The sequence below is a fragment of the Daphnia carinata genome, chromosome 9 (genome assembly GCF_022539665.2).
Source record: "Daphnia carinata strain CSIRO-1 chromosome 9, CSIRO_AGI_Dcar_HiC_V3, whole genome shotgun sequence".
Lineage (NCBI taxonomy): Eukaryota > Metazoa > Arthropoda > Branchiopoda > Diplostraca > Daphniidae > Daphnia > Daphnia carinata.
The window spans coordinates 5,632,872-5,658,157 of record NC_081339.1 but is presented as its reverse complement, the minus strand read 5'-3'; the positions used below and the strand labels follow the sequence as shown (position 1 = coordinate 5,658,157).

The 25,286-nt window shown below is 39.0% G+C and overlaps 5 protein-coding genes, 1 long non-coding RNA gene and 2 pseudogenes across 9 annotated transcripts; 4 read left to right on the top strand and 4 right to left on the bottom strand.

Annotated features, from left to right (window-relative positions):
* Window positions 1-186: 186 nt before the first annotated feature.
* LOC130688447 (transcriptional adapter 1-like) lies at window positions 187-1,732 on the top strand. The gene is made up of 6 exons (XM_057511436.1): window positions 187-325; window positions 390-426; window positions 486-773; window positions 837-1,195; window positions 1,258-1,423; window positions 1,479-1,732. The coding sequence occupies exons 1-6, from the start codon at window positions 258-260 to the stop codon at window positions 1,560-1,562; spliced, it is 1,002 nt and encodes a 333-aa protein (XP_057367419.1). The 5' UTR covers window positions 187-257; the 3' UTR covers window positions 1,563-1,732.
* LOC130688446 (WD repeat-containing protein 5) lies at window positions 1,592-3,702 on the bottom strand. The gene is made up of 10 exons (XM_059496775.1): window positions 3,452-3,702; window positions 3,290-3,388; window positions 3,109-3,203; window positions 2,861-3,026; window positions 2,705-2,794; window positions 2,502-2,641; window positions 2,295-2,445; window positions 2,143-2,223; window positions 1,981-2,068; window positions 1,592-1,881 (listed from the first exon to the last, which is right to left on the bottom strand). Exons 2-10 carry the CDS (start codon window positions 3,383-3,385, stop codon window positions 1,781-1,783), a joined length of 1,008 nt encoding a protein of 335 aa, XP_059352758.1. The 5' UTR covers window positions 3,386-3,388; window positions 3,452-3,702; the 3' UTR covers window positions 1,592-1,780.
* A 3,104-nt stretch (window positions 3,703-6,806) lies between these two features.
* LOC130688441 (uncharacterized) lies at window positions 6,807-11,668 on the bottom strand. Of its 4 annotated transcripts, XM_057511427.2 has the most exons (18): window positions 11,513-11,668; window positions 11,301-11,438; window positions 11,175-11,242; window positions 10,892-11,108; window positions 10,589-10,798; window positions 9,977-10,516; window positions 9,760-9,909; window positions 9,662-9,691; window positions 9,252-9,593; window positions 9,039-9,194; window positions 8,747-8,971; window positions 8,579-8,681; window positions 8,296-8,520; window positions 7,706-8,224; window positions 7,600-7,642; window positions 7,446-7,537; window positions 7,269-7,374; window positions 6,807-7,199 (listed from the first exon to the last, which is right to left on the bottom strand). In XM_057511427.2, exons 6-14 carry the CDS (start codon window positions 10,047-10,049, stop codon window positions 8,125-8,127), a joined length of 1,404 nt encoding a protein of 467 aa, XP_057367410.1. In that variant the 5' UTR covers window positions 10,050-10,516; window positions 10,589-10,798; window positions 10,892-11,108; window positions 11,175-11,242; window positions 11,301-11,438; window positions 11,513-11,668; the 3' UTR covers window positions 6,807-7,199; window positions 7,269-7,374; window positions 7,446-7,537; window positions 7,600-7,642; window positions 7,706-8,124. The 4 variants fall into 4 exon arrangements, with proteins under 4 accessions (XP_057367410.1, XP_059352755.1, XP_059352757.1 ...); XM_059496772.1 differs by lacking the exons at window positions 11,301-11,438; window positions 11,513-11,668 and having other exon boundaries at window positions 9,977-10,519; window positions 11,175-11,294; XM_059496774.1 differs by lacking the exons at window positions 11,301-11,438; window positions 11,513-11,668 and having other exon boundaries at window positions 7,706-7,870; window positions 8,262-8,520; window positions 11,175-11,294.
* Window positions 10,423-13,755, bottom strand: LOC130688453 (uncharacterized; annotated as a pseudogene).
* Window positions 13,756-15,396: 1,641 nt separating this feature from the next.
* LOC132088320 (uncharacterized) lies at window positions 15,397-16,541 on the top strand (annotated as a pseudogene).
* A 33-nt stretch (window positions 16,542-16,574) lies between these two features.
* On the top strand, window positions 16,575-17,625 carry LOC130688430 (uncharacterized). Its single transcript, XM_057511410.2, has 4 exons — window positions 16,575-16,724; window positions 16,788-16,935; window positions 17,010-17,187; window positions 17,250-17,625. Exons 1-4 carry the CDS (start codon window positions 16,589-16,591, stop codon window positions 17,589-17,591), a joined length of 804 nt encoding a protein of 267 aa, XP_057367393.2. The 5' UTR covers window positions 16,575-16,588; the 3' UTR covers window positions 17,592-17,625.
* A 2,463-nt stretch (window positions 17,626-20,088) lies between these two features.
* LOC132088267 (uncharacterized) lies at window positions 20,089-20,564 on the bottom strand. Its single transcript, XR_009421682.1, has 3 exons — window positions 20,531-20,564; window positions 20,303-20,465; window positions 20,089-20,228 (listed from the first exon to the last, which is right to left on the bottom strand). It is a non-coding gene; the product is annotated as an uncharacterized LOC132088267 (long non-coding RNA).
* A 607-nt stretch (window positions 20,565-21,171) lies between these two features.
* LOC130688431 (uncharacterized) lies at window positions 21,172-25,020 on the top strand. The gene is made up of 10 exons (XM_059496875.1): window positions 21,172-21,207; window positions 21,273-21,343; window positions 21,401-21,778; window positions 21,837-22,012; window positions 22,093-22,275; window positions 22,338-22,491; window positions 22,573-22,687; window positions 22,741-24,315; window positions 24,397-24,585; window positions 24,656-25,020. Exons 1-9 carry the CDS (start codon window positions 21,172-21,174, stop codon window positions 24,505-24,507), a joined length of 2,799 nt encoding a protein of 932 aa, XP_059352858.1. The 3' UTR covers window positions 24,508-24,585; window positions 24,656-25,020.
* The last annotated feature ends 266 nt before the right edge of the window (window positions 25,021-25,286 follow it).

The following is a 25,286-nucleotide window of genomic DNA, read 5'->3' as shown; positions in this document are numbered from 1 at the left end:
GATTTGAATTTAAAGTATTGAAGTTTCGTCATCTATTAATTAAACACATATAAATATTTGAATTTTAAGAAAAATTAAAAAAAAAAATTTCTTTATTACAATACAAATACGCAAAAAATATTAAAAGATAAATTACTCTAGCATTTAGCGCTATCTAGCAGTAATTCCAAAAGCTCTCGAGGAACTAAATAGACGAATCCCGTAACTGGATGTGATCAAAATATTGAGTCCTACTTTCACGTTCAAAAGCAATAACAATGAGTGTGCTTGACGTAAACCTAGCCAGAAAAAATTTAATGGATGTGTTAGGGGAATCATCAAAGAGGTAAATAAGCCAATCAGAACTAGCTGTTCTGAATATAAATTTCTTCTTATACATCCTTATTTAGCTACTTTGCACATCTCAAATCATGGTTCTGCATGAAGGTTAGCTATCTGCAGTTTTGTTTTCCTGTCATTCATAATTATAGTCTTTTGTTTCTCAGACAACGAAGGAGGAGTTTGATCGCCAGGCCAGATTGTTCTTGAAAACAGACCAGGTTCATCTACACAATGATTTTCTTCTGGCCATTGTTACAAAATGCCAAAGCTTATGCCAACCTTCAACATATGTCTATCATGGTGTGAAACACAAACCCACTGTTGTTTCTGAAGTTGAAAAAATAAGACCAACAATAGTACCTCAAAGAAAGGTTCATTCTTGTGAAATCAAACCAATCACTGTGACAAGACAAGTTCAACCGAAGAACAAACCTCTAAGCGTCAACTTTGATGTAACTTCACAGAATATTATCATTTGGTAGACGATTGACTAACTATTTTTTTTTCATCATCAGAATCGATTTCAACCAGTGAGCCCGGTTTCTCTGTTACCACCTTCGATCCCTCGCACAATCGAGAAACCTCAAGTGCGTTATTGTAGCCAAGATCTCACCCTACCCGACGCTGGTCTCGTCCACGGTCGAATGCTAGTGGCAGCTTGGGATGTTGGTTTGGACCATGGGTGTGAAGATAAAGCCATCAAACTGATACTGGCAGCTACCAAGCAGTTCCTACGAGAATTGATTGTTGCCATTGTTACGAACCGGAAAGGATATCGCATTCGAGAGAACAAAGTAATATATTCGATTGGTCAGCCGACGCTAAATCCTTGGCTTCACAATTCATGGTCGGTCCATGATAGTACCAGTAATAGGTAAAAAAAAAAAATTAGACATTTTCACATGTTAGGATGCTATATTTAATACATTTTGCTAGTTATGGGACTGAGATCTCCCAGTTAGCTGAGCCACCTCATGTGCCAGCCATACCACAGACAATTCAGAATGCAGAACGAGACTCGGCGTTCTACCTTGCTTGTACCACTGAACAAGTTACCTCACTTCAGCCCATTTCCGTCCTTGATGTTTTTCAGACGTTACAAGTTAGTATTCGTTTTAGTCAACTATTGTCGTTATTTAAACCTGTTTATTAATCAGGTAAAGAAAAGCGTCATACCCTGGCATACAGTCCACGCCGTAAACATGGAACGTATCTCACAACGCCTTTACCACCCCAATTAAGTATTAGTGTAAAGCTACTTCAAAGAAAATTCAATAAAAAAAATGTATTGTCGACGAGGAGTGGCCACGAGAAGTCAAGAATGCCGGGCAACCTTTCTTTTTTTTTGCCAAGACATTGCATCACTTTTTTCTCAAAAATTCTCCTATAAAGTACACGCATCAACACCGCATTTCATCGTACATTTTTTATTAGTTTGTTTCGACAAAGCTAAATCCGTCTACGTGTCAGAGCGCCAGAGCTTGATGGTCTTATCATTCTCCAGTGCAGCGGAGGCAATGATATTTTCAGTAGGATGACATGCAGTACATAACACGACATCTGGAATGCAGCACAAAACAATGCATGAGTGCCAACGAGGTGCATTAAAAACTATAATGTATGTATAAAATGGCGGCGATCGGCTAATAAGAAGTTTACCTGTATGACCTTGAAGTTTTTGAACAATTTCTTTCGTTTGCAAGTTCCAAATGTAAACCATGTTATCTTCCGAACCGGACACGATCCACTATAGAAAGAGTGACATAGTAAGATCAAATTCGCTCCACAATATGATCTTCAATTTTTTAAACTATGCCGTACTTTTCCTCCGGTGACAGAGAAATTTGCAAAGATGCAGTATTTTTCGTTCTTGTGGCCAGTGTACGTTTTCAAGCATTTGCCCTAGAAATATTATTACAAAAATTAGATTATTAAATTTCTTTTAAAAGCACTGTGGGGTTGAATGATGACACCTTGGAGTAGTCCCATAGTTTCAGTGTGTTATCTAGAGTGGCGGCCAGGATGTATTTTCCGTTGGGTGAAAATTTGACAAATGAGACGGGAGGATTGTCATCATCGATCAGCGTTTTTAAGCATTGACCGGAAGCCGTGTCCCAAATGCGACTGAAAACAAGTGTTAGTGAACAATATAACTAATCAAAAGTCAGAAGTCGACATACCAAAGGCCGTCGTAGCTTGACGAAACGATCAAAGACCCATCTCGGTTAAAATGGACGGCCGATACGGGATCCGAATGGGCAGGCAACGTTTTCAAACATTTGCCCGTCTTGACGTCCCAGATGCGGACACTTTCGTCAAACTGGAGGAATGTAACAGTTAATTAATTGAGGACTCTTTCAACTTTTGATTCAGAAATGCTTACTGAGCCTGACACAATTAGGTTGGACTGGGGGTTGAAATTGCAACAGAAAACATAATTGCTATGTCCTTTTAGAGTTTTCAAACATTTGCCCTGCAGAAAAAGTTACAAAAAAATTATTAACATAGATATGACTTTCATTTAGCATTAATAACTTACGGAACTGAGTTCCCAGATTTTAAGGGTTTTGTCGTCACTGGCAGATACAAGTAGGCGGCTATCAGAAGACCAGGCCACATCTGAGATTCCGAGCTTGTGGCCTGTGATGGACTTCTCAAATTTGCCATCATATGCACCCCAAATCTTAACAAGTTTATCAGCAGCTGTTGGTTGTAAAAAATTTGAGCAAGATTAAGTTCAGTCATTCTTTATACATCAGCTTTGCAGAAGGATAGGAATATTTACAGGAACTAGCAAGCCATTCTCCATTAGGGCTGAATTTCACAGCTGATACAGCCTTGGTGTGGCCAGCCAGGGTGAACTTGAGGGCATAGTTTGGCTTCTGAAGACAACAGAAAATTAATTGAATTTAAATTATACTCTTAAATTATAATGATGATTTATAATCAAAAGTAGAATGCAATTCACCAATCCAGATGCTGGTTTGGCTTGAAGTGGCGACGTAGTCGAATTGTTACTGTGGTTTTTGAAGTCCTGATCACCTTTCATTTTGTCATCGGCCATTTTCTGGAAAGCAAATTTTGTTTTCTTTGGATTCTTGCAGGAATTTTTCAAGTTTTTGGTACGCACGAGCTTTAACTCAGCTGAGTGCTTTACTAGCTTAAATCACGTCAAGTATATCCGATATGGGCAAGCCACTAATTTACTGAAGGGGACACATGATCGTTGGGACAATTTTCGCAGAGGTATGTAACACCAACGCACTCACTTGAATAACGAATCCAATTAAAGTCACCGTGAAAACGTGAGAATACTAACAAACGCAACACTTTGGACTATTTCGTGCAACAACGCTACAAGCACGGCGTTTATGGCTCGTGTTGTCGAAAATATCCACCAGATGGCTAAGTATTTTGCAAAAACGCCATCTATGAACTCGATTGGTCTTTAAGCCAAACTTTAAATTATTGGCAAAAATTTAAGTTTTCTTTTTTGTTTTTTCTTGTTAAATCACGGAAGGTAAAAAAACTATCCTTTTAGATATAACACGTAAATTGCATTTAAAACATAGTTAGTCAAGGATACTACTGCAAAATACAATATTAAACTAGCTTCCACACTTGGTCGTAGGAAAACAAACAATCACGTCACAACCGATGGCCATGTACAATCACCAACGCAGCAATACTTACGATCTATACCATTGATTTGACTTCTATTTCTTTCGAAGCTGCAGTCTCAAGCAATCGGACACTAACCCTTAATAGTAGATAGCCACACACTAGCTTTTGAATAACACAACACTTCTAGTGATTCAAGTGTAAAACGGATAAATTCTCTAGCACAGGGTCTACAGCTACTCTAGAAAATGTCGCACTTAATGAATCTATTCACAATGGATCTGAGCAGGTATCTTTTGACCACAATATGTTGCGGAAATAACGAACGGGGAAGTTGGGCCAATAGTGTACTCATGCGCCATTTGAAAGCGGTTTGTCAGAGCAGGGCCTCCTTGCAGGTTTGGCGTATTGCAGGTAGGATATAGTCCTATTGCACGAATGCAGAATACGGTAAAAAATCAATTGTGCACATTTCTGAACCGATGATATTTGTAACCGTTCGTCATGAGTGCTCAGTCGTCACGGTTATACAAGCCCACAAGCACGTGTTGCACGCTGGCTGAGAATCAATAAACGTTATAGGATTAGGCGAGAATGAATTGAAACGAGACAGAACTGTTGCCAATTTCAGAAAAACGATACAAATGGTTCTGCCTTTCGAGGTACTTGCTTAACGGCTCACTACTTACACAACTATAGATCGTACGTTATCACTTTTGAAAGTTTGAAGAATAAACGACCATTTTCTAACAGGGTGGAGAGTGAAGAAGCTTGGCATTATTGAGCTGTGTTGCCATTTCACTTAATTCAGCGTAGCACTGCTTTCTTTTGGAGACCTGATGATTAACTCCTATGTCTGTCGCTATTGCTGAATTTTTGGCTAGAAAGTGTCGCTTTTTTATATCCAACTCGAGCACCCTAAAATCACTTTGAAAACGGGCAGATTACACGACGCTGCACTTGACAGTTGACAGCACCTTCGCAGAAAAGCAAAAAATTCCCTCTGACCATGGCCAAATAATTTTCCCATTAATTCTTTCCAACTGTTTCTTGATCAAATACAGAGTCAGCTTCAAACGTCAAAGTTAAAAAAAAAAAAATACTCAAACAAAAATCCATTATACATTGGGAATGTCGAGTGGCACGAGATAGAACGAAGTAAAAGGCTTTCCTTTGCCATCTTTTGATAGGAAGAAAATTTCATACCGTTTTACCGAACCAACAAATCATCAGATCGATGGTGGAGTAACTGAAAATTCACAAATAAAATTTCGGTGTGTGTTGTCACAGCTCACGTCATTCCACGTTGGGCCTCCTACTGGGGTAAAATGATAAAAAGTCCAATCCAAACATTCTTCTTGTATTACTGGATGTGCGTCGCAACAGCTTCCCGACGGCTCACCTTTGCTCCACGGTATACTTCTACTTGAAGAAATGGGGGTGCCGAGACCGGCCCACATCCAAGTCGTTCGGTTACCATAAAGACGATGATCCGACATCAAGTACGACTGATTAGAACTGGCTAAAGACAATAAAGCGTATAACTATTTAATTCATTTGCTAACGGAAATAAAACCATTTACCCATTTTTTTGGCTCTTAAGGACTTGGCTAAATTTTGCTCCTCTTCCTCCGTCTCGAGCGATAGTAATTCCATACCAAACTGTCGGCAAAAATGGAGAGCAGTCACCCACGTTTTCTGCATAAGGTGATAGAAAAACAAAGACATTACAACTGGTGATCCCAGCGAAATATGTAATAATGATACAAATTGTTGGATGACGCAGTAACAGCCATTGTTGATCTGCCAGCACGGGAATTTATCCTTCGACAAATATCCGGGACACGTCCCTTATTTTATGAAATGGCAAACATAAATGTTACTACGTGAATAATCTCTCGGAAAATACGATGTTCTTACTATTAATAAGAAAACTTTCGATGACTTTTCCAAGTTCATCCTGTAGATAAAGATTTCGATGTATAATGAGATTTTGGTCAATTTTACTTATCAACTAAGGCAACCAAGACAATTTATTTACTTCAAAGCCAGGCATGAAACAAGAGTAGGTCCTTCAATAGCAATTCATTTATTGGGTTGAACGCGGCTTACCGGTTCGCTCAGGGCGAAAATCTCGTCCTCTAGTGTCTCCATTTCTTGTAAAAAGTGTTCAGAAGTCGAACCAAGTGTTGGTAACATTGTCCAACAGACCATCCAGACAATAGCCTGCGAAATCACGAAATTCGGGTAACAATGGCGATTGACAGTCGTCATTTCTAAGCGAGAAGTCGTATCCAAATAAACTGTTGGTAACACGAACAAAAATATAAAATGCTTATCAATCCGGATGTTGCAAAACACAATTTACGTGCTTAGGATGCGGGTGCAACACCACGTTTACCGCATTTTTTAAAAATTTTCTTCGTTTTCCTTCCACTGTAAATAAGAAAAGAATATTAGAAGAAATTAAGCATAATGCTTAAACTTGTCCTTAAATTCACCCATTATTCTTTTTCGTTTCAACTTATACATTTTCCTAATTTGACATGCCGTGGATTTTATTGTTGCGATTGCACCTATGGCAAGAAATGTTCAAGATTATATTTAATGAATAATATAACATTTGTTTTTGCACCTCTGAAATCCGGTTGACGACAAGCGAGCAAGGACATAGAGACGTTCACGTATTTGATCCTGTAAAAAATGATTTCCTCTCGCCAAACCACAACCCTGTTCATTAGTAAAGTCAGTTAAACACAGCTAGACAAAGAGTTAACAAATGTTGAATTGAAATGTCTGCGGTATTTATTCTACCAACGAGCATTCACTGACTCAAGTTCGTAATTGAATAGAAGCCGGACAAATTGTAAAAGGGCCGCAATCTTCAGTCGCAGGCCCATCAGTAAGTGGCGCAAATTAAAGCTGAAAAATATTTCCTTAAAAAGATTATCACAGAATAAATTGCTCACAAACAAATGGCCTGTTTTCCAAACACGATTCCGGATAAAATGTTAGGTTTGTTCCCAAATCGATTATATTGGCACTGATGCAGGTGGTGGGTAGTTTAAGGTTTGGATAGCTTCCATTTTGCATCGGTTCCAAGTTCTCCAGAAGCAATTCATCGAGTCCATCGATCGATTGGCCCCGATGTGCTTCTTGTTTGCTTAAAATAGCTCCATTGCGGAAGACCCATGCACGGCGAGTAATCACGTCACTCGCTGAAGTCCATATTGCAACTCTGCCGTTCGAATTCCAAACTAAGGCGTCAATTATACAAGGAACATATTAAATGGTAAGTCTATGAACACAAACTGCTCAATACTGACGTGTCGAGAGGCCATTCTTGTTGCCTACAATATTTGAAGAGAAGGAGATCAAATGCATGCCGTGGTAATCGCAAAAGGCGGTAGCCGTGAACCAGTTGACTTTCACCTGATTGTGGAATGTGGCAATAAGTATACAGAAAAATGATAAAAGAAAGGGAAAGAAACATAAAACCAGACCACTGCAGTGCTCCAGCAAAGACAATTGTTTTCCTGTTTCCCAGTAATTTTGAAGCAACGCACCTGGGCATCCAACTCCGACGGGCAAGTGCCTTTGTCAAGAATCAATATCCAACATATCCTGTGGTATAAATTTCAAAACAACTGGTTTTACCTTCCCAATTACGAAAGAACGTGCTGTTCTTCAACAGGTTCCTCTAGAAAACAACAATTTAAATTTAAAGTGCAAAGTAAGACAGCAAATTTATGATTAGACCCACCAAGTTGCGAAGGCGGACAACTTTTGTTTTGAGTAATTCAGTTTGTTCCTTAAGGACCATCGCTTCAGGTGTATCGCTGGTTTCCTGCATCATTGTACAGGTTACGGCGATGACGAAGATGACTAAAGTAACGATTAACTGCATTTCTTAGGGCCAAGTCAGTCACTGAAACAAAACAAACAAAATACAGAAAAGGATATGACGGCGATTATGCCGACATACGCCATTTTATGGCTTCCAAAACCACGTCCGGTTGGAACACTAGGAACAACCACACAGACCAGCAAGGTCGTATCAAACAAGGATATCCACAATCTGAATCTTTATTAAGAAGCTTCAAGAATCCCAATTTCAGATAACTGTTCATAAGAAATGGACTTTTGAATCATATGATGTTTGCCATTAATTTCTTTTGTCTATCATTCAGTTGAGAAATGTGGAACAGGCGGAGGAGGTAAATATGGCTTGTTCAAGTGTGCACCCAAACTTATTGCTTCATCGTACGAGTGTTCGGGACATCTGACGAAATAATAACCCCAATAAGAAAAATATTTACCATTTAGAAGAGATGAAAGAAGCAAAATGCTTACAGTGATTCTGTCGTTTGAATCCGATTAGTTTGCGGTATCGAAACATCCGTGTAGGTGACGATTTCTTCATACTCGTAGTGATTTTCGTCATAGTTGAAAGTATGTAAGGCACGGAAGTTGACATCCAGACATGGCGGACGAGGCGCTTGTTGACTAATTCTCCACGAGTATCTATTGCTTATCTGATTTTTATTTTTAGAAACAGCTGCGACAGGGCGTGTACTGCTAAATATAAAAAGAATTATCAAAGACAATCAACTGAATACTTCAAACTATTAAAAACCTTTGGTTTCGCAAACAAAAGACGGTTACTATCAGGGCTGCTAAAAGGAAGAAAATGACGGAACTCATGCCAACAGCAACCAACATAATTTCGTTCCATTTTCCTATTTTGCACCATCACATCGTTGAAGTTTAGAAGAATCAAATTTCTTTAAAAGATATCTCATACCCGAGTTGTAGGAATGAACTTCTATTTCGCATATTCTCATTCCAGCATGGGGAGTGAAGTGGACGAATCTTCGCGCCTTGTTCATTAAAGGTGTTATCATGTTAGTGAAGAAAACGACAGTTTGGCCGTACTTGATAATGCCGTCATATCGCTTTGTATAGCGGACAGTCACGTTATTCCTTTGGATAATGTCCACGATCGACACACTGAAGTTGTAGTTACCGGCTACAAATAGAAATGAAATTCTGTAACGAATTTGGTTAGTTTCTTTGCCAACGATGATCCTACTAACTTTCTCGTACGGTAATACGAATGTCTTGTATCAAAGAATGCGCATCATAGATTCCAATTTTCACCTCATTTCTTCTGGGTTTTTGGTCGCAAGTAATTAAATTCCCGTCCAATGCCACATCCGTGATCACATCGTGTTTAAAGGCCGTGTTTTCAACTAATAAAAGAATATCGAGAATAAAACGAATAATTTTATTCAGTAAATTTTACTTACCACATTCCGGATAATAATTTGCTGGCCAAGTTCCATCAATGTTATTGCAAGTGACCGGTTGCAGCCGCCGTGTAACATTTTTCAAAATATGGTCCGGTTCGCAAAGAAAGTACCAGTAATTATTCTTTGCACTTATCAGCGTACGCTGTTGACTTGTTATTTCTGGGAAAATGTGGCCATTGTATGATGGTAAATTGCATTTCGCAATTGCATTGCAACGTCCGTAATAAGGTTGACAGCCATCACCACAATGTTCATCCGATACATCGCAATATCCGTATTCTGAACAACACATGCTGCCGGCACAATATCTAAAATCATTTCCCGAACCGCACTGGTTTCCTAAGGAGTAAAACGTTTGGTGAATGAATTATATCAACGACACGTTAAACGCGAGAAGACGTGCTTACCTTCAACGCGGAATCCAATCGATGCATTGACTAAGGATCTCGCAAATGAAAAAAAAACTTAATTATTAATTTGTTAACATTCTAGTAAACCAGTGTACCTCTGAAAGGATCGCAGCGGCCATATTTTGGATTACACATTGTAAGGCAATGTTCTATCGTTTCACCACAATATCCAGAAGTTGAACAGCACAGATTGTCGGAACACTTAGCATTTTCAAATTTAGCGCCACATCTCGTTGCCTTGCATCCTAGACGTGCACAACCCGAATTAAAAATTAACAGGTAAACTAATTTTAGATGGAAATGTACTATTACCATAGATCTGAAGGAATCCTAGAAGTAAAGCACTGTAAATCGAGGTGGTAACAATTTTTGTGGATAAGAACATGTTTGCGTCTCCGCAGAATATCCGACTGGTTCTGCGGGCCAGAATAAAAGGAACTCTGAAAAAATATTTGAAATTCGACGGTTATTTTTCCTTGGTGGTTATTATTCTCTTCTATTCGCAGCGGCGACGGAAATTGGTTTCCTGTGTTGATATAAATTTAACGGCAATAAAATTAAAGAGCAGAAATTCAACAATAAAAAAAAATGAAACATTTGAATGAAAATATAATTTTAAAAAATGCAACCAATATTTCTAGGCGGAATAGATTCAGAGCAGGATTCTAGAAAAAGATCAATGTTAACAATGACCAAAAATCCTTTCAACACCCGAAAGTAAAGACCTAGATCCCACTAGCAATTGTATTGCCCGTCATTCAGTAGTTGTATGCAGGATCCAAAATTTGAGGAGGAGGAAGTTTTGGTTTTGTTAAAGGAGTTGGAATCAAATAACCGTTTTCCGCTTCATCGCTTCTGGCAGAATAACAATGTCAAAAATAATTATATGTATCTCAATATAATTGAAATGCTACTAAAACTCACGTTGAATTAGTCAACTGCGGTTTGAGTTCTGGAAAATCGACTGTTTCGTACTCATACGGATTTTCGTCTTCGACGTCAATCAGCGGAAGAGGAGGACGTGGGTTGTAGGCCGCATTGACGAGTCTTGTCGTTGCTGATGGTGAGCGGAAAAGGTACGAATTCGCTACAGGTGGTACCGACATTTTGGGATCAGGAACACCTCTGCTTTGTCTTAAAATTCAGGTTTTGTAACAAAAAGACACGGGAAAGCTTTAAATAAAAAGGTAATGGAAAATAGTGACGTAAACAATAGGCGTTACCAACCTCCGTGATCGGATACACAATCCTGTTACAACGAGTATGATTAACAATAATACGAGAGCACCAGAAGCTGCGGAACTAATGACAACAACATAAGGAGCAGTTCCTTCATTGTTATTCACGCAGCGTCTCTTTTCGCAAATTGCACCATTTTGCGCCGGTGGACATGTCAATGTCGCACAGGTACCCAATTGGTTTCTCTTGTCGCAGGTTTGGCCATCTGAATTTTGGAAAACGGAAATAGTCACGATTACGATCTTTGGAACATGAACTTTAAACCAATTACCGACAATTTGAACAAAGTTAACACAAGAAATGCAGCTGATGATCAGACTTACAAAAACCTTCATTTTCCTACACAAATGATCCTTTCATGATCTTCGTAGACAAGAAAATAACACCAAATACTAACGGAGACATATTTTCAAAGTCCACTTCCTCCTTAATTTCCATAGTGAAATATAGAGGAAGTGGTAATCCCGTCTGCGATAGCGGTTGACACGTCAGGGTATAAGTGTAGAAGCCAAAGCCAATCAAGTGCAGGGAAATTCTAAAATTTCTCATCACCGAACCAAATCAAGAGAAAGATCTTTTTTAATATTACTATTCTACCAAGTTTCGTACCTAGGCAGATTTCCTTGTGATGATTGTTGTCGGTTGTTAAGAACTACGTTGAACTCGGTGGATGCCCGAGTGATCCCACTGTCATAGATCTTGATATGAAAGCACAATAATCCACCTTTTTCATCCACGTCTAATTCGTCAGCAACGAAATATTAGATCTATCTTCAAACGTGTGTAGTTATGGAACAACTCCGGGCTGCAAGAAACCGATTCACCTTTGACTACCTAAACATTTCATTAATTTCCGTGGCATAGAAATTTTTCCGCAATATTACCTTTTAAGATTTTTAACCTTTGAAAACCGTTTTTCTTGGTAAATATGTTTACAAACTTGCCACAAATGTTAGGGGCCCTCATGCGCTCGAGTTGTATAAAAACCCGTTCTGTAAATACTCCGTTACTGCTCACTCGAACGAAAAGAGTATTTTTAAAGCGGCTGCTGTTGTCGCCATTAACCGAACTTCTAGCTCCTTTCCCTGAAGACTTAGTTACAATTTTGCCTCTCATTCCTGTCCGTCAACAAATAAGACACAAAAGTACGGCAATAAATGGAAGAATAAAACGTACTTCTGACGATTGGTGGTCGTAAAAGCGAATCACAGAAAGCGGTCGTTTCTGTTGAATGTTTTGCAGGTATTTTGGTGGCCGCAAAACTATTACTGCTTCTCGTCGATTACTTGTTTGATTACCCATTTCGACGGAGAGTTCTTTTAATACGCCACCTGTTGCAAATGGAAACATAAAAAACCTGACTGAATGAAATTTTGAGAAGAGTTCACCATCGGTTTGCTTTGTAATCTTATTTTCTTCGCCCATATAAAAGGTTTTGGCTACAAACACCGTTTGCTTGTTTATGTTCATTTATTGCGACCTCTGAAATCCCCAGTTAAAAGACTGAAAAGCTGTAAAGGAATAAAACATGGGTATAAACAAACGGAGAAATTAAAATCTAGAATCACTAACCTTTTACTATGGGATCGGAGTGACTAGCCTCCATTGTTTCGGCAAATCGATCGAATGTAAGGAAAGATTTTCTGGATTGTCTTTAACAAACGAAATGTCGATAAGATTTGTTTCTATTGCCATCAGATTTTGTAAAAGTTGGCGGGAGGCAAACTGACAGCAATTACCGTCTTTGAGCCAACCATCAATGACTTGATGGGAAAAATCCTGTTATTCACAAAGTAGAGCTCGAACCTAATAATAACTTTTTACCGTTTCTTTAAGTTTTTTTTTTTGCCTTTGCCATAGTAAGGACGACGTCTTTCTCCGTATCTTCAAAAGCACGGGGGGAAACACAGATTATGGACGGCTTGCTTTCCGCTTTCCATTAGAGCAACGTTGCTATCGTTGGTTAACATGCGACTCATGATGTCACGCTATTGATCATAAAAAGAATGGCACATAGGATTATTTTGAAAGAAACAGAAACTATAAACACAAAAAAATAACCTGAACAAGCTGCGAAGAATTGAGGATATCACGGTATAGTGCTGAAGGACTCGCTGGCCATACTCGATAGCCTTATCCCCCATGACGCAGCACTGGTAAATTTAACTTTCAACCACCACAGAAGTCTCTTTCAACGCTTCAGCCAGATAGCGCATCTCGTGTTGCTGCTGTCGACAGATGGTTGTGCCTAGAACGGTGCAGCGAGTGCACCAGTTTTTTTTTAACATTTGTGCCGAGGAATTCAGAGCTAAAATTGATGTTTGTTATTTTAATATAGAAAACAAACAGTCATACAACAAATAAAAATAAGCCTAAGATAATTGTGCCTTTAATGTAACCTCAAAACGACATGGTTTCAGGTTACCAAATATACTTTTTCTTGCTTTTCCACTTCCACAAATTGATGGGCTCGGGCCATTGCTATGGTGACCCCATGTAAAATAATGTTGTTTGCTGCTAAACCTTCTAACTGGAACCCTGATATATTCGTCGGGTTGCGGGAGTGGAACAAGATATGGAATCGTCCTTAAAAAAAAAAAACCACTTTTTTATTTTAAAATGAAAAAATTAATCGTGGAGTAGAATTTTTGCTTGTTTGAATGTAAAGCAAAAATAATGGTGACCAGGCAATTAAATTAAATGAAAATAATGAACCTTTTAAGAATTTGAGAATTTCTTATACAGTCAAATTATTTTGGTTTCAGGTTGTCTCTCTTGAACTGTAATAGGCAAATATGGCACGAAATTATGACACCAGCTGTATCACACATATTTTCATTGCTTCATTCCATGCTGACGAAGTCAAAAGTGCAACACAAGTAAACCATAAGGATAGTTATGCCATTCCTGTTAATATTAACAATCACCAGTTTATAATTGTAAGCCATACAACTAAATAAAACATGCAAAAAATTTTTTGTCAATAAAATAATTAGAAGATGTCATCTTAGTTACGACTTGAATACTGATTGGGGCCAGAAGCTTGCTACAACGCGGCATTGCTTTAGAAGGGCAAAGTTAATTCAACGTTTTGCAAATGAGAAGAAAACGTAACGAGGATTTAAAAAAATAAACAAACATCGACTACATTTACTTACCACGTTATGGTGACAAAAACGATAACATTTAAACTAAGATTCCAATTCCGGCAACAAATAAACCGTTTCATATGTGGAAAACAAGCCCCAGATGATTCACTAGGCAACTACCTTCGTTAACAATGGAGACGGACAGCCTGAGCGCGACCTGTAGCTTACACGGAAACGGAAGATGAGTTTGTTCTTTGAAACGAACGCAACATTGCCACATTTGCTTACATTACGCAGAAACCCAGAAACCACGTGTTTACAGTGTTGCCAGAGTCATAGAAACCTGGTTGCTCTACGGTGTGTGTAAATGCTACAAGGGTTTGCGGGGACTTGTGGTCGAATTCTGGCAGTTAAATAGCGAACCTAGCGGTTTTGGTGGAGTACTACATGGCCCCCAACCAATGAGCTATGTCCTGCCAAAATTTCGACAGCCAATCATAGCAGACCCGCCAAACGAGGGGGAAGTACTTAGTACTTTACTCCAGCGGTTTGTACAGGAGGTTGCAGTGAAATGTGTCAGGTTTGGCAAACAAAGCATAGGGAAAACCGCCACATTTTTCTGCAATATACTGTACTTAGAGTAGTCGGATGGCCAAGTCAAGCGTGTCTTTTTCAAGCATGGCCTACTATAATAACGGCCTGTCAGCGCGCAATACTTCTTGCGCAAACAAGTTAATTGTCAGAGAGGCTTAATAGATATAATACTAATATAAAATTACGTAATATAAAATTTTAATACAGAATTGAAATGAGTGGAAAAACAGTGGAAAGTGGAACCTAGCGCAGCGTGTGGTCAGCATACGTTAGGAAATGGAAAAAAGATAATGCAACTACTGGATTCGAACTTGGGCCTCCCGCATGGCAATCGAGGGTGCTAACCACTAGACCCAACAACTGATATTTTATGTCGTATCCCTTATGATTCTATTGCACGATGTCAGGATATCTCTAATTCTAGTCAACAGATGGCTCTCTGACGCTGCCAGCTCCGCCCACAAAAGGGCGGAAATTTCGACCACAAGTCCCCGCAAATCCTTGTGGCATTTACACACACCGTAGAGCAACCAGGTTTCTATGACTCTGGTGTTGCGCATTTTAATACATTTATTTTTCGAATGTTAAATCTTCGTTGATGAATGTTCAAATTAAGCGTAAACATGATTCGTGTGCTTTTCAAATTTTTAAATACAAATTTGCTGCGTAGTATTGATATGGAAATGATTTGAAGTTATGAACCGCAGATTCTGTTTCTAGTCGTCTGCATTCTCATCTATTCGTGTTTTGTATGCATGCTGTGCGGTGCATTTGAAAATGTCAGAAATATCGGAAACAGTTAACTCCACGATGGCATACGACGACGAAGACTCCGTCTCGTGCCGTATCTGTTTTATTAATTTTGATGAAAAGGAACGAGTGCCAATATTGGGAAAAGTGTTACCACTTCTTTTGTCTACCCTGTATCAAGGTGCTACATTCTTCCAAATACTCATACAGTACTCACATAGTATTTACATTTCATTTGCATTTAAGGATTTAAGCGGGCCTGTAGGCAGAAATAAAATAGCATGCCCTGTCTGTAGGTCGACTTCAACCCTTTCAAGGAGGAAATGTGAACAATTAGTCACTAATCATGTTGCCTTGCACCTTCTAAAAGTAGTAGAATCCTCTCGGGCAAGAGCAAGCAAAAAAGAGAAAGGGTTGAAAACTATTCAGTTTAATGGGGTATCTCTTTATGAGTTAAAATATTTCTGCCCTTCTCTTAGGAAGAAACAGCTTTGGTGCACAAACTGTAATATTACTGCATTGGATGCCTGCTTGCACGAGAAACATAAAACTTCTGACTACCTTGATGTTTACAATAATCGTTTAGAGCATCATAAATCTAAAATTAGTCAAACCAGTTCAATGTGTGATCAGGCTCTCAAAGATTGTCACAAAATTCAATCTATCCATCAGGTAGTCCTTGCCTGGATTAGATGGCTTCAGTTGGAAATAACTCACAGGGATGCATCAATTGTCACTACAATTGCTCAGTTGGAATGCCTTAAGTCAACTGAGGTTTTTGATGCTTCGTTGGAAGCAGACATAAACAGACACAAAACAATGAACCACATTGATGAACTGATAGACAGGTAAAAAAAGAATTCAGTTTTTTCAGTTTTAAAAAAGTGTACTTAGTATAGAACCAATCTACTTTCAGGTTCACCGAAAAATCTAGAGAAGCCAAAGCTATGCAATTAGACGTGCTCGGCATCCTGAATACTTATGGCAGTGCGCAACACGATTCTGAATACCTAGCTCATTTTTCTAGTGACACATCTCCAACTGATCTTGTTAACTGGTTTAAAGGGCTAAACTGCTTCAGGGTGGAGACGAATTTAAGTCCAAGCACCAAGCGTAATTATATTTCTATGCGTATCAAAACAATCTAAATGTATACATTTTTTTCTCCTTTTTTTACAGCATATGTGAAATCCTTGCTTTCTTAATTACGCTCCTGAGTGGTGAATTTTCAAATTCAGGCAACGATTCGGCAATGAACACCGACAGCAGTGGTAAGGATAACATGGCCGTGGAGGACAACGACGATCTGAAGATGGACGATTGTCTGAAAAGAGAAGGAGATGGCTGCGAAAAAGATGAGAAAAACTTTGAAAATGATGAGCCGCGCCGTATGTTTTGTTGTTTTTACTTTAATTCATGTACACGTTTATATTATTATTGTGGGTCTTTAGCTTCTTGCTCAGGGATGCAGCAAAGCTCTAAGCGATTAGTCGATGATCCGGGCGCTGAAACCGCGTCTTTAAAGAAATGTCGTGGGATACCTGCTACTAGATTCGATGTGGTCATGGAGAAACACCTAACCTACGAATCCAGCGAAAAGTATTCGAATCATCGACTACTTAATGTTATAAGTCGGGTAGTAATCCTACATGGGCGTATTGGACACATTTCAGGCTAAAGCCATCTAGCAACGGTACGATGTGCTATTTTCAGTTTCTGATAGATGACCAACCAAGCGAACGCGTAATTTTGAAGGTCGACGATCAACTTGCACCCATTATGGCTTCAAAATTCCGGGAGTTTTGTACTGGTAATATACCTCCCGGATACCTAGGCTCATTAGTATTTCCGGTAAGACATCAGATGACCAGTTCTTTAGTATAGCAATTAAATGAATACATTTTAATGCGCAGCAACACATAGGCCTCAATGGATTGCCGGCCTCTAATAGCATTCCTTCTGTGAGGGGAGGGCAAATCCTCGATCATGAAAATCTTCTGTTCATTGCTGATGTCTCGAGACTACCGCCCAAACTTGGCTCTGTTTTTTTCACCGTCAAAGAAGACAACGTTTGGGGAACACTTGTTTCGCCCGATTTCCAAATCCTCTTAGGAGAGCCGATCTCGGATACGAAGACGACGAGCACAGTTTTTGGCCACGTAGTCGTTGGCCTTAACGTTTTAAACAGGATTAGCAAGATCCGTCAGGTCAACGAAAGTAATTTTGCAAACGTAATAGACTGCGGTGTTATTTAATTAAATTTATTTTCCGTTTATGCTTAACTTCTGTTAAAATTAGCGGTATTCTTTGGTTAAAAAAGGTCACTTTTTCGGTTTTCATTTTAAGATTTAATAACGTTGAATGTTGAGTGAAATTTGTGTGCAAAATCCCCATTTTCGTTGCTTAACTAGCCGAATATGATTGAGCAATGCGATTGGTTTATTCCCAAAACAAATTTAAATATATTTGGTACTTTTCTTTACTTAATCGAGCACTTCTTAATGACCTAAAAAATTCGGTACGATTAATTACTAAAATAAGATATAAAAAGATTTTTAATGTGGTTTCTTATTTAATCCAAATTTTTTTTAAATCGGATTTGAGAAGAATCTAACACGGGTAATTGGCATATTAATGCAAAGCTATATCACTATGCCATACATCGAATACATAATTGTTGGTCTGCTATTTAAATAGGTGACACCGAAAGCTAAATTTGGTTCTGATGTGCGGTCCTGGCACCAAGAGATTCCAAGAGATTGAAGAAATCAGCTGGATCCAAATGCATGTATGGATCTTACATTTCCCTAAACAAGGAGATACTATTCATCAAAAAGCACTTGTCAATCAACCATGAATATGTTTTACATTGAATAAATTAAGACAAACTGATAAAGATTCACAAGAAGGATGGCGGGTAATGAAAAAGAACATTATCCACGTGCGAACCCTTGCTTAAAATTTGAATAAGCGCTCGCTTTATTGGGTCTCTAATTTATAATTAGAGTTGCCGAGATATTAAGAGATGCTAACTGATTAAAAGCTTTATGCAAATTGACTTGATTACCGAAGAATACGAATGTTTACCTCGTTTTATAGCACTCAGGAAATGTACGTCTGCAGCGATCAGAGCGCCATCTAATCGTATTGTTGCGTAACACCATTTTTACCGCGAATTTAGTGGGTATGTGTACACAAAGAAACATGTCAAAAACATAATGGAAATGTTGAAAAATAAATAAATAAAGTGAAAGGGTCTGCGGGCAAAAATAGGGAGTGCTTTAAGTGAAAAAAAGAATTAAAATTAGGCGGGCAAAATAACGAATAAATTAGGCATTGACTAAAATTAACGATTGGCAGACTAAAATTAAGAAAAAGAAGTGTTAAAATACGCTATCCCCAGTTCTTGCACGAGCAAAAGTTACTAGTGCGTTGCTAAACGTAAAAAAAAAAAATTAAAATAATATAAAAGCATAGAGTCGAACCCGTGAAATCAGCATAGTAGCGGTATACTGAGCCATAGTGCCATGCTACACTTTTACAATGCTTCATAAGCTACCTATTTGAATGCGTGTGACCCCCAAAGCAAAATTTGTTTGGGATGTGCGGTCCTGGCACAGTGGTTACCACCTTCGCTTCGCATTCTGAGGGCCCCGGGTTCAAGTCCCGACACCGCCAATTTCCCTCCTTCCCTTTCCCACCAATTCATCATTCAAGATACGCAAGATTCTACGCCTTCAAAAAAGAAAAGAAGAAGAGAGAAAAGAAGAAGAAAGAAAAACAAAAAGAGAGAAAAGAAGAAGAAAGAAAAAAAGAAGAGAGAAAAGAAAAGAGAAAAAAGAAGAGCCATGCCTACTATAAAGGGGCTAAATGGCGCACCAAAAAAAGCTTCGCCAGGCTAAAAATGGCAAAAAATCGATCTGTAGTACTGTTCACTACCTTGAAGATCGAACCAAAAGCTGAAAGGTAGAGAAGAGGTAATCGGAGCTCGTAGGTTGTTCGTAAGCCTCCCCATGGCCACTAGGTTCATGGATGCTGGCAGCTAATCATCGGGCTGTGTGACCCAATTCGCTACCCGGAAGTTTTTGTTTTTCCTTTTTGTATCTAACACCATTAGGTTTATAGCGTATTACTAGGCTACTATTTAATTATTATTATTACTATAGAAATATGACAACAAGGCGCGAAAGAAATTATTTATTTATTCTCAAAAAATTGGACTCTTTCTCGTTATTCTTAGAAACATCTGACATCATACCCGAGCAGTTCAATTAGCTACAAGGACATTCTATTTACACACGTTCGATTGTCACGGAGAATCTTGAATTCATCAAGATGCTAGGACTTTCACCTTTTGTTTTGCAGAAGACTTCTTCTTGGATATCTTCAACATCTTTTTCAACCAATGTTTGGTTTACCTGCTGGTCTGCAGCTCCTGGGGAACGGTTTCGTCCTGAGGCACTTTGTTTTCCTTAAGTTTACCGTTGATATTTGGCAGTGTATTGGATTTTGGCCAATCAAATCCGCAAAAAACAAAAAATCCGAAGCAAATCCAATTTTTTGCGGATTTGCATTGGATTTTTGAATCATTCAAAACAGCAAAAGTCCTTCAGTAACCTAACCTAAACTAACCTAAGCTAACTTTAACTAACCTAACCAATAAAATCCAATTTAATCCACATCCGCAAATGATGTGATTTGGATTTGATTTGATTTGAGGATTTTATTTGTTAAAATCCAATACACTGATATTTGGATTTGGGCAAATAGCGGGAACAGGTTCAGATGAGTATTTGCTTTTCTCGGAAATTTCTCCGTTAGGAGACGATTGAGCCAAGTCTTTCTTTTCAGGGTTACTCTCAGTTGTAAAACCATCAAGTTTACTCATTCGTCTACTAGAAAAAGGAAAATTGATGAATGGAAACAAAGAAGATAATAGCAATAGAATTTAAGGAAAATAACGTACTCGTTGGGAAGCACCGAAGGCTCAGCAAGGGATTTTTTCATCTTATCCCAAAAATCCCAATAGGGGTTTTGGCGTGTAAAATCAAGACGAGTGTAATAACGGACAGATTTCGGCAAGTCCCATTGCTGGTAAAGACATGGAACTATTTTCCTGCATCCTCTTTCTTTTAACAAAAAAACCAATATAAGTAAAATGAATTCACAATTTTTGGTAAAAACACGAAGCTACCTATTCCCAATGCCTCGGAGAAATTTACGACAAAACGGGAAAAAAAATTTTGATTTCATCAAGATGCGAGTACTTTCACCTTTTGTTTTGCTGAAGACTTCTTCTTGGATATCTTCAACATCTTTTTCAACCAATTCACTACCTTGAAGATCGAAGCAAAAGCTGAAAGGTAGAGAAGAGGTAATCGGAGCTCGTAGGTTGTTCGTAAGTCTCCCCATGGCCACTAGGTTCATGGATGCTGGCAGCTAATTATCGGGCTGTGTGACCCAATTCGATACCCGTAAGTTTTTGTTGGTTTTTCTTTTCTGTGTCTAACACCATACAGTAGTAGTATCAGTCAAATATTTTCCCAGCCTTTCCTAATCGAATAACGTGTTACAAACACGTCTCGAAGACGCCATTTTCTGAACCTCTTAATGTGTAGTCTGCTAAAAAATGGGAGACTCCCGATGGAATGTTTCTTCGCTTCAAATTCACAAGAATCAGAGCACGCTATAGCACTACTACTACAAGTTGATTAGAATTTCTCGTGTCTAACGATAACTTTCCAAACCAATCAAGTTTTTCTGATGAGGAATTCATCAAATGTAAAAATTGTCTAATACTTTTTGAAAAAGATGAAATAGAGAAAAAGCCACACCATGAGAAAAGGCGCCGCCATTTTCTTTGCCCCCCTTGTATGCAGGTATTACAGTTTCGTATTATATAGCGTGAGCTACTACTAATTGTTCCTCGATTGCAGTCTCAAATCAGCTCAGACACTTTGACAAACTGTTCTGGATGCAACTTTTCTGGAAAGAAAAGTGAAAAAGAGTAAAATGAAAGTCACATGTTTCCATTGGTATCAACTCATGATTATGTTTCGTTTAGTAAAATTACTAGATGGAGTGATGCAGATTGGTGTTCAAATTGTAACCTTCCTGCATCTGCTGGTTGCTTTGAAGGCAAACATGTGATACAAAATGCCAATGAACTATACACTACATGTTCCCAGCGGCTAAAAGTTCTAACTGAGGAAACAAACAATGCTTGTGAGCATGCCTTAAGAGACTATCATAAAATCACATCTGCACATGAAGTCATTCTTGCTTGGATAAGCTGGCTTCATCAGAAAATAAGGCAAAGGAATTTTTCAAACAAAGAAACCATTGGTCAGTTGAAATCTCTGAAAGTGACGATGGATGTTCATATTCCTCACCAAAATGACTTGTCCACCACATTCAATGAAATGCATCAGCGAATAACAGAGTATGCTATATAGTTTATTCCATTGTCCAACACAATATTTGAAACAATTTGTTTTCAGATTTCATGACAAACTTCACCTGGCAAGAACCACACAAGTTAAGATGAACAATTTATTTCAGATGTATAGAAACGTGCGATGTGAAACTGCTGTATCGGCGCAATTGTCAAGCTTTCTGGAAACGCCATCTGATCCAGTTAACTGGTTCAGTACCGCTTTGGGACACAGTAATAAACGTAAGTTATATAATCAGTTTATTGATTTGTAAGTTTAACCAATTCGTTTTATCGAATTATTGCGTCTTTTTTTTCCCTAGCCTGTATGGACGTCCTTTCGTTCCTTGTTCGGTTGCTAGATAAAGAACAAGCAGTTTCTGAAAATATTCCTGGGCTAAACTGTAGCGGCGACAAAGATGCGATGATGAATCAAGTCAGCCAGGCTAAAAACAATAGTTCTATAGGAGATTCTGAGAAGATAAGTGGAAAAGGTGAAGCAAGCCGTAAAATTTCTTGATGACGCGTTGAGTATGATAAAATAACCGATTCTGCGACAAATCTACAGCGTCTTGTCAAGATATCCAGCGAACTCATAAACGACGGTTGGACGAGGCTCCAGAATCCAGTACAGCATCCAGCAAGAAGGCTCGATTGCAGAGCCCAGACCGAGGACAAAACAAACAAGATCGAGACGAGCTAATGTTCTACGGCACAAATGGGTTCATATTTTTTTTAAAGCATTGTTATTTAACGTAACTTCATCAATGGCATTCTTTCTCAAATTCTTTTTTTTGTTAAAGCAACGCAGTTGACCTTACTCTTAAAGCAAAAATGGAACTACAAGCGGCCACCGTGAATGAAAATTTTTTTCAAATCGTGCGTACAAAGCTTCAAAGCGCAGAAAATAAGCTGAAGGTATTCAAGTGTTGTTGCTTTGAGTTCAGTTGATATAAATTGTTAAATATTAGCTCATGGAAGAAAAAGTAGCGGACTTGACCAAAGAAAAGGCTTGCCAATCAGGAGAGACGACAAATCAAATCGTACGATTCGAAACCGATCTGAAGCTCGTAGTTGAAAAAGTTGAATTGGCTGAGAACTCTGAAGCAGTAGCACGTCCAGAATCATCAATTCTATTTAAGCTTACAAAAGAAACTCGAAAAAAATATGCCATGGTGTTGGTTTTAAGTACTGCAGATGTTGAACAGCTGCACGTTGTCCGTAAGCAACTGGAAACGAGCCGATCTCGACTAGCGATCGTCTTACAAGAAAGAACGAATCAAGCAACACCTGAAGATATAGAAACGCCTAAAAATGATGGAGGCTTGGCTGCGAAACGATACAATCAACTTCAGAGACTTGAGGTTCCCGTCGTTGCTGGCAAGAAAGTAAAGCAGCCCATCATTATTTGCGGAAATGAGCAAGTTAAGCAACAAAATCCAAGTGAGAATAGCTCACGAAAAAAAGATCATCTGCTTTCTCCACCAAGAGATCAGCACAGATTCCCAGGAGGTCCAATGCAATCTGCAGTGCAAACTTTGGCACAGGCGACAGGTGCACAACAGACGGAATTAGGAAAAGGTGTCGTGCAACAAATTGTGTCGAACGTGATAGCACATCAGAAGATTAAAAAGTTGCAAGTGTGCAATTTCAAGGCAATAGCTTCAGACGTCTTAATAGTATTGCATTGCCAAGGAACCGACGTGCGCTATGATGTTTGCACAATTTGCAAATCGAAGGTGGAGACGCGATTCTACTGCGCTAAATGCGAGTATTTCATTTTGTGCATCCCGTGCTATCAAAAGGGCAAACATTGTCACAAAATGGAGATTCTAGGATTCAACCTAGACGTCCAGGAACAACCAGCAGATTGTACGGATATCGAAGAAGCTCGAAAGTCAAAAATCGATCGTCGTATCAATTCGCTTCTTCACTCTTTTCAGTGCCGTTTTGCCAATTGCCACGAATCTTATTGTAAATCGATGAAGGCGATTATTAGCCACAACCTTTCGTGTAAATTCAAAGCGGCCAAGTCCATAATGGAAAGCATTCTGGATTCAACAAGTAGCTGCCCGACCTGCGCAGAACTCGTCGCTCTGATTATCTATCACGCAAAACTGTGCACCAATGCCATTTGCGACGTGCCGCATTGCTCTAGCGCAAAGAAGAAGATCAAGAATTTTCAGAATAAGCTGTCGATGATTCAAAAAGCAGAAAGCGAAAAGCTCAATGAGGATCCATCATCCCGGCCGGTGTCACCTTCAACCCAGCACAGCCTAACTTCAGCTTCAACTGTGTTGCTATCCAAAGAGAGTTTAAACACCAATCAGCAGCAGAAGCACAAGACACCAAAGGTGGGGATGGACGTCCATTTGTGGGCCATGCAGCATGTTGCCCACGTGGCACCATATGTTCCAGGATCGACTGATGGTACCAAAACTGGTAGAATCCTGCTTCCTGCAACCAACGCTGAAAAGCTGAAGATAGTCCAAGAAAACATTATGTTGATCCTCCATGCTCACGAATGCCATCAAGGAAAAAAACAGGTAAAATATATACGGCGTTATTAATTTCTTGATCGGACATAATTTGTAATTCATTTCCTTTTTGCATTATGTTTCTTACAGCGTCGCCAGTGCCCCATTACACACTGCCAGGCTATGAAGGATGTCTTGTACCATATGAGGACATGTGAAAGCGTAAAACTGTGCATACCTCATTGCGGTCGGCACGCATAATAATCCATCATTTGAAAACGTGTCGCCGAAGCCTTTGCATTTATTGTTTAGGTATGACGGAAGCAAATCGATATAATGGTAGGTCGCTCACAGAAAACTATTTGATTTACTTAATCCATTTCTTAAATTGGGGTATTATTGTTTAAAGCTATCACAGGCCCTAATCCGATCGTTATTGCCTCGGAACCACCAACCACGAACATGTACAAAGCCACTGAAAGAGTTCGTAATCTTGCACGGATTAGGAGCTGCTCTCCGAGTCCCCCCGATCACTTCAACAGCAGAATTCTGTAGCGTGTATGCGAACTGTAAGTCCCCGGATTAAGAAAAGTATGAAATCTTGTTAATCATTAATTACAAAAGTAAGTTATGGCTAATTACCTAATCGCACAATTTTGCATGAGGAATAAAGTTACCCTATTCAAACCGAAACTGGGTAAATGTTTTGAACGCGCTATGGTATAGTATCCATGTTACAACAGCGGTTAACTAATTTCTTTAAAACGATCAGGTTGCGACGTCAAGTAAAAGTATCGAACTACCCCTGCAGAGTGGAGTTGATCACATTTGCCGTGTATTAAACTAATTCCATAGGACCTTTTGGACAGCACTGGAAAGAGGGTTGTGAACCCGCTTCGTAGATTTCAGTGCAACATCCGCTTGTGAAAGAAGCTACTTGCTACAAGAATTTGCTATGAGCATGCAGAGAAACTCCGAAACCCCAAACTCTGAATCCTCTGGGGGAAAAAAGAGGAACCATTCACACACCTATCGAGACA

Bases quoted from the DNA above. Each gene is read 5' to 3' on its own strand.
- LOC130688447 (XM_057511436.1), top strand. From the start codon at position 258: ATGAGTGTGCTTGACGTAAACCTAGCCAGAAAAAATTTAATGGATGTG. The intron at 326-389 runs GTAAATAAGCCA...ATCCTTATTTAG, and splicing joins TTAGGGGAATCATCAAAGAG to CTACTTTGCACATCTCAAAT. The intron at 427-485 runs GTTAGCTATCTG...TTTGTTTCTCAG, and splicing joins AATCATGGTTCTGCATGAAG to ACAACGAAGGAGGAGTTTGA.
- LOC130688446 (XM_059496775.1), bottom strand. From the start codon at position 3,385: ATGGCCGATGACAAAATGAAAGGTGATCAGGACTTCAAAAACCACAGT. The intron at 2,224-2,294 runs GTGTCATCATTC...TAATATTTCTAG, and splicing joins AACTATGGGACTACTCCAAG to GGCAAATGCTTGAAAACGTA. The intron at 2,069-2,142 runs GTACGGCATAGT...CTCTTTCTATAG, and splicing joins TCTCTGTCACCGGAGGAAAA to TGGATCGTGTCCGGTTCGGA.
- LOC130688441 (XM_057511427.2), bottom strand. From the start codon at position 10,049: ATGTTCTTATCCACAAAAATTGTTACCACCTCGATTTACAGTGCTTTA. The intron at 9,195-9,251 runs GTAAGTAAAATT...TTCTTTTATTAG, and splicing joins AAATTATTATCCGGAATGTG to TTGAAAACACGGCCTTTAAA. The intron at 8,682-8,746 runs GTATGAGATATC...GGTGCAAAATAG, and splicing joins AGTTCATTCCTACAACTCGG to GAAAATGGAACGAAATTATG.
- LOC130688430 (XM_057511410.2), top strand. From the start codon at position 16,589: ATGAACACCGACAGCAGTGGTAAGGATAACATGGCCGTGGAGGACAAC. The intron at 16,725-16,787 runs GTATGTTTTGTT...GTGGGTCTTTAG, and splicing joins TGAAAATGATGAGCCGCGCC to CTTCTTGCTCAGGGATGCAG. The intron at 16,936-17,009 runs GTATTCGAATCA...GACACATTTCAG, and splicing joins ACCTACGAATCCAGCGAAAA to GCTAAAGCCATCTAGCAACG.
- LOC130688431 (XM_059496875.1), top strand. From the start codon at position 21,172: ATGAGAAAAGGCGCCGCCATTTTCTTTGCCCCCCTT. The intron at 21,779-21,836 runs GTATGCTATATA...ATTTGTTTTCAG, and splicing joins ATGCATCAGCGAATAACAGA to ATTTCATGACAAACTTCACC. The intron at 22,688-22,740 runs GTATTCAAGTGT...GTTAAATATTAG, and splicing joins GCGCAGAAAATAAGCTGAAG to CTCATGGAAGAAAAAGTAGC.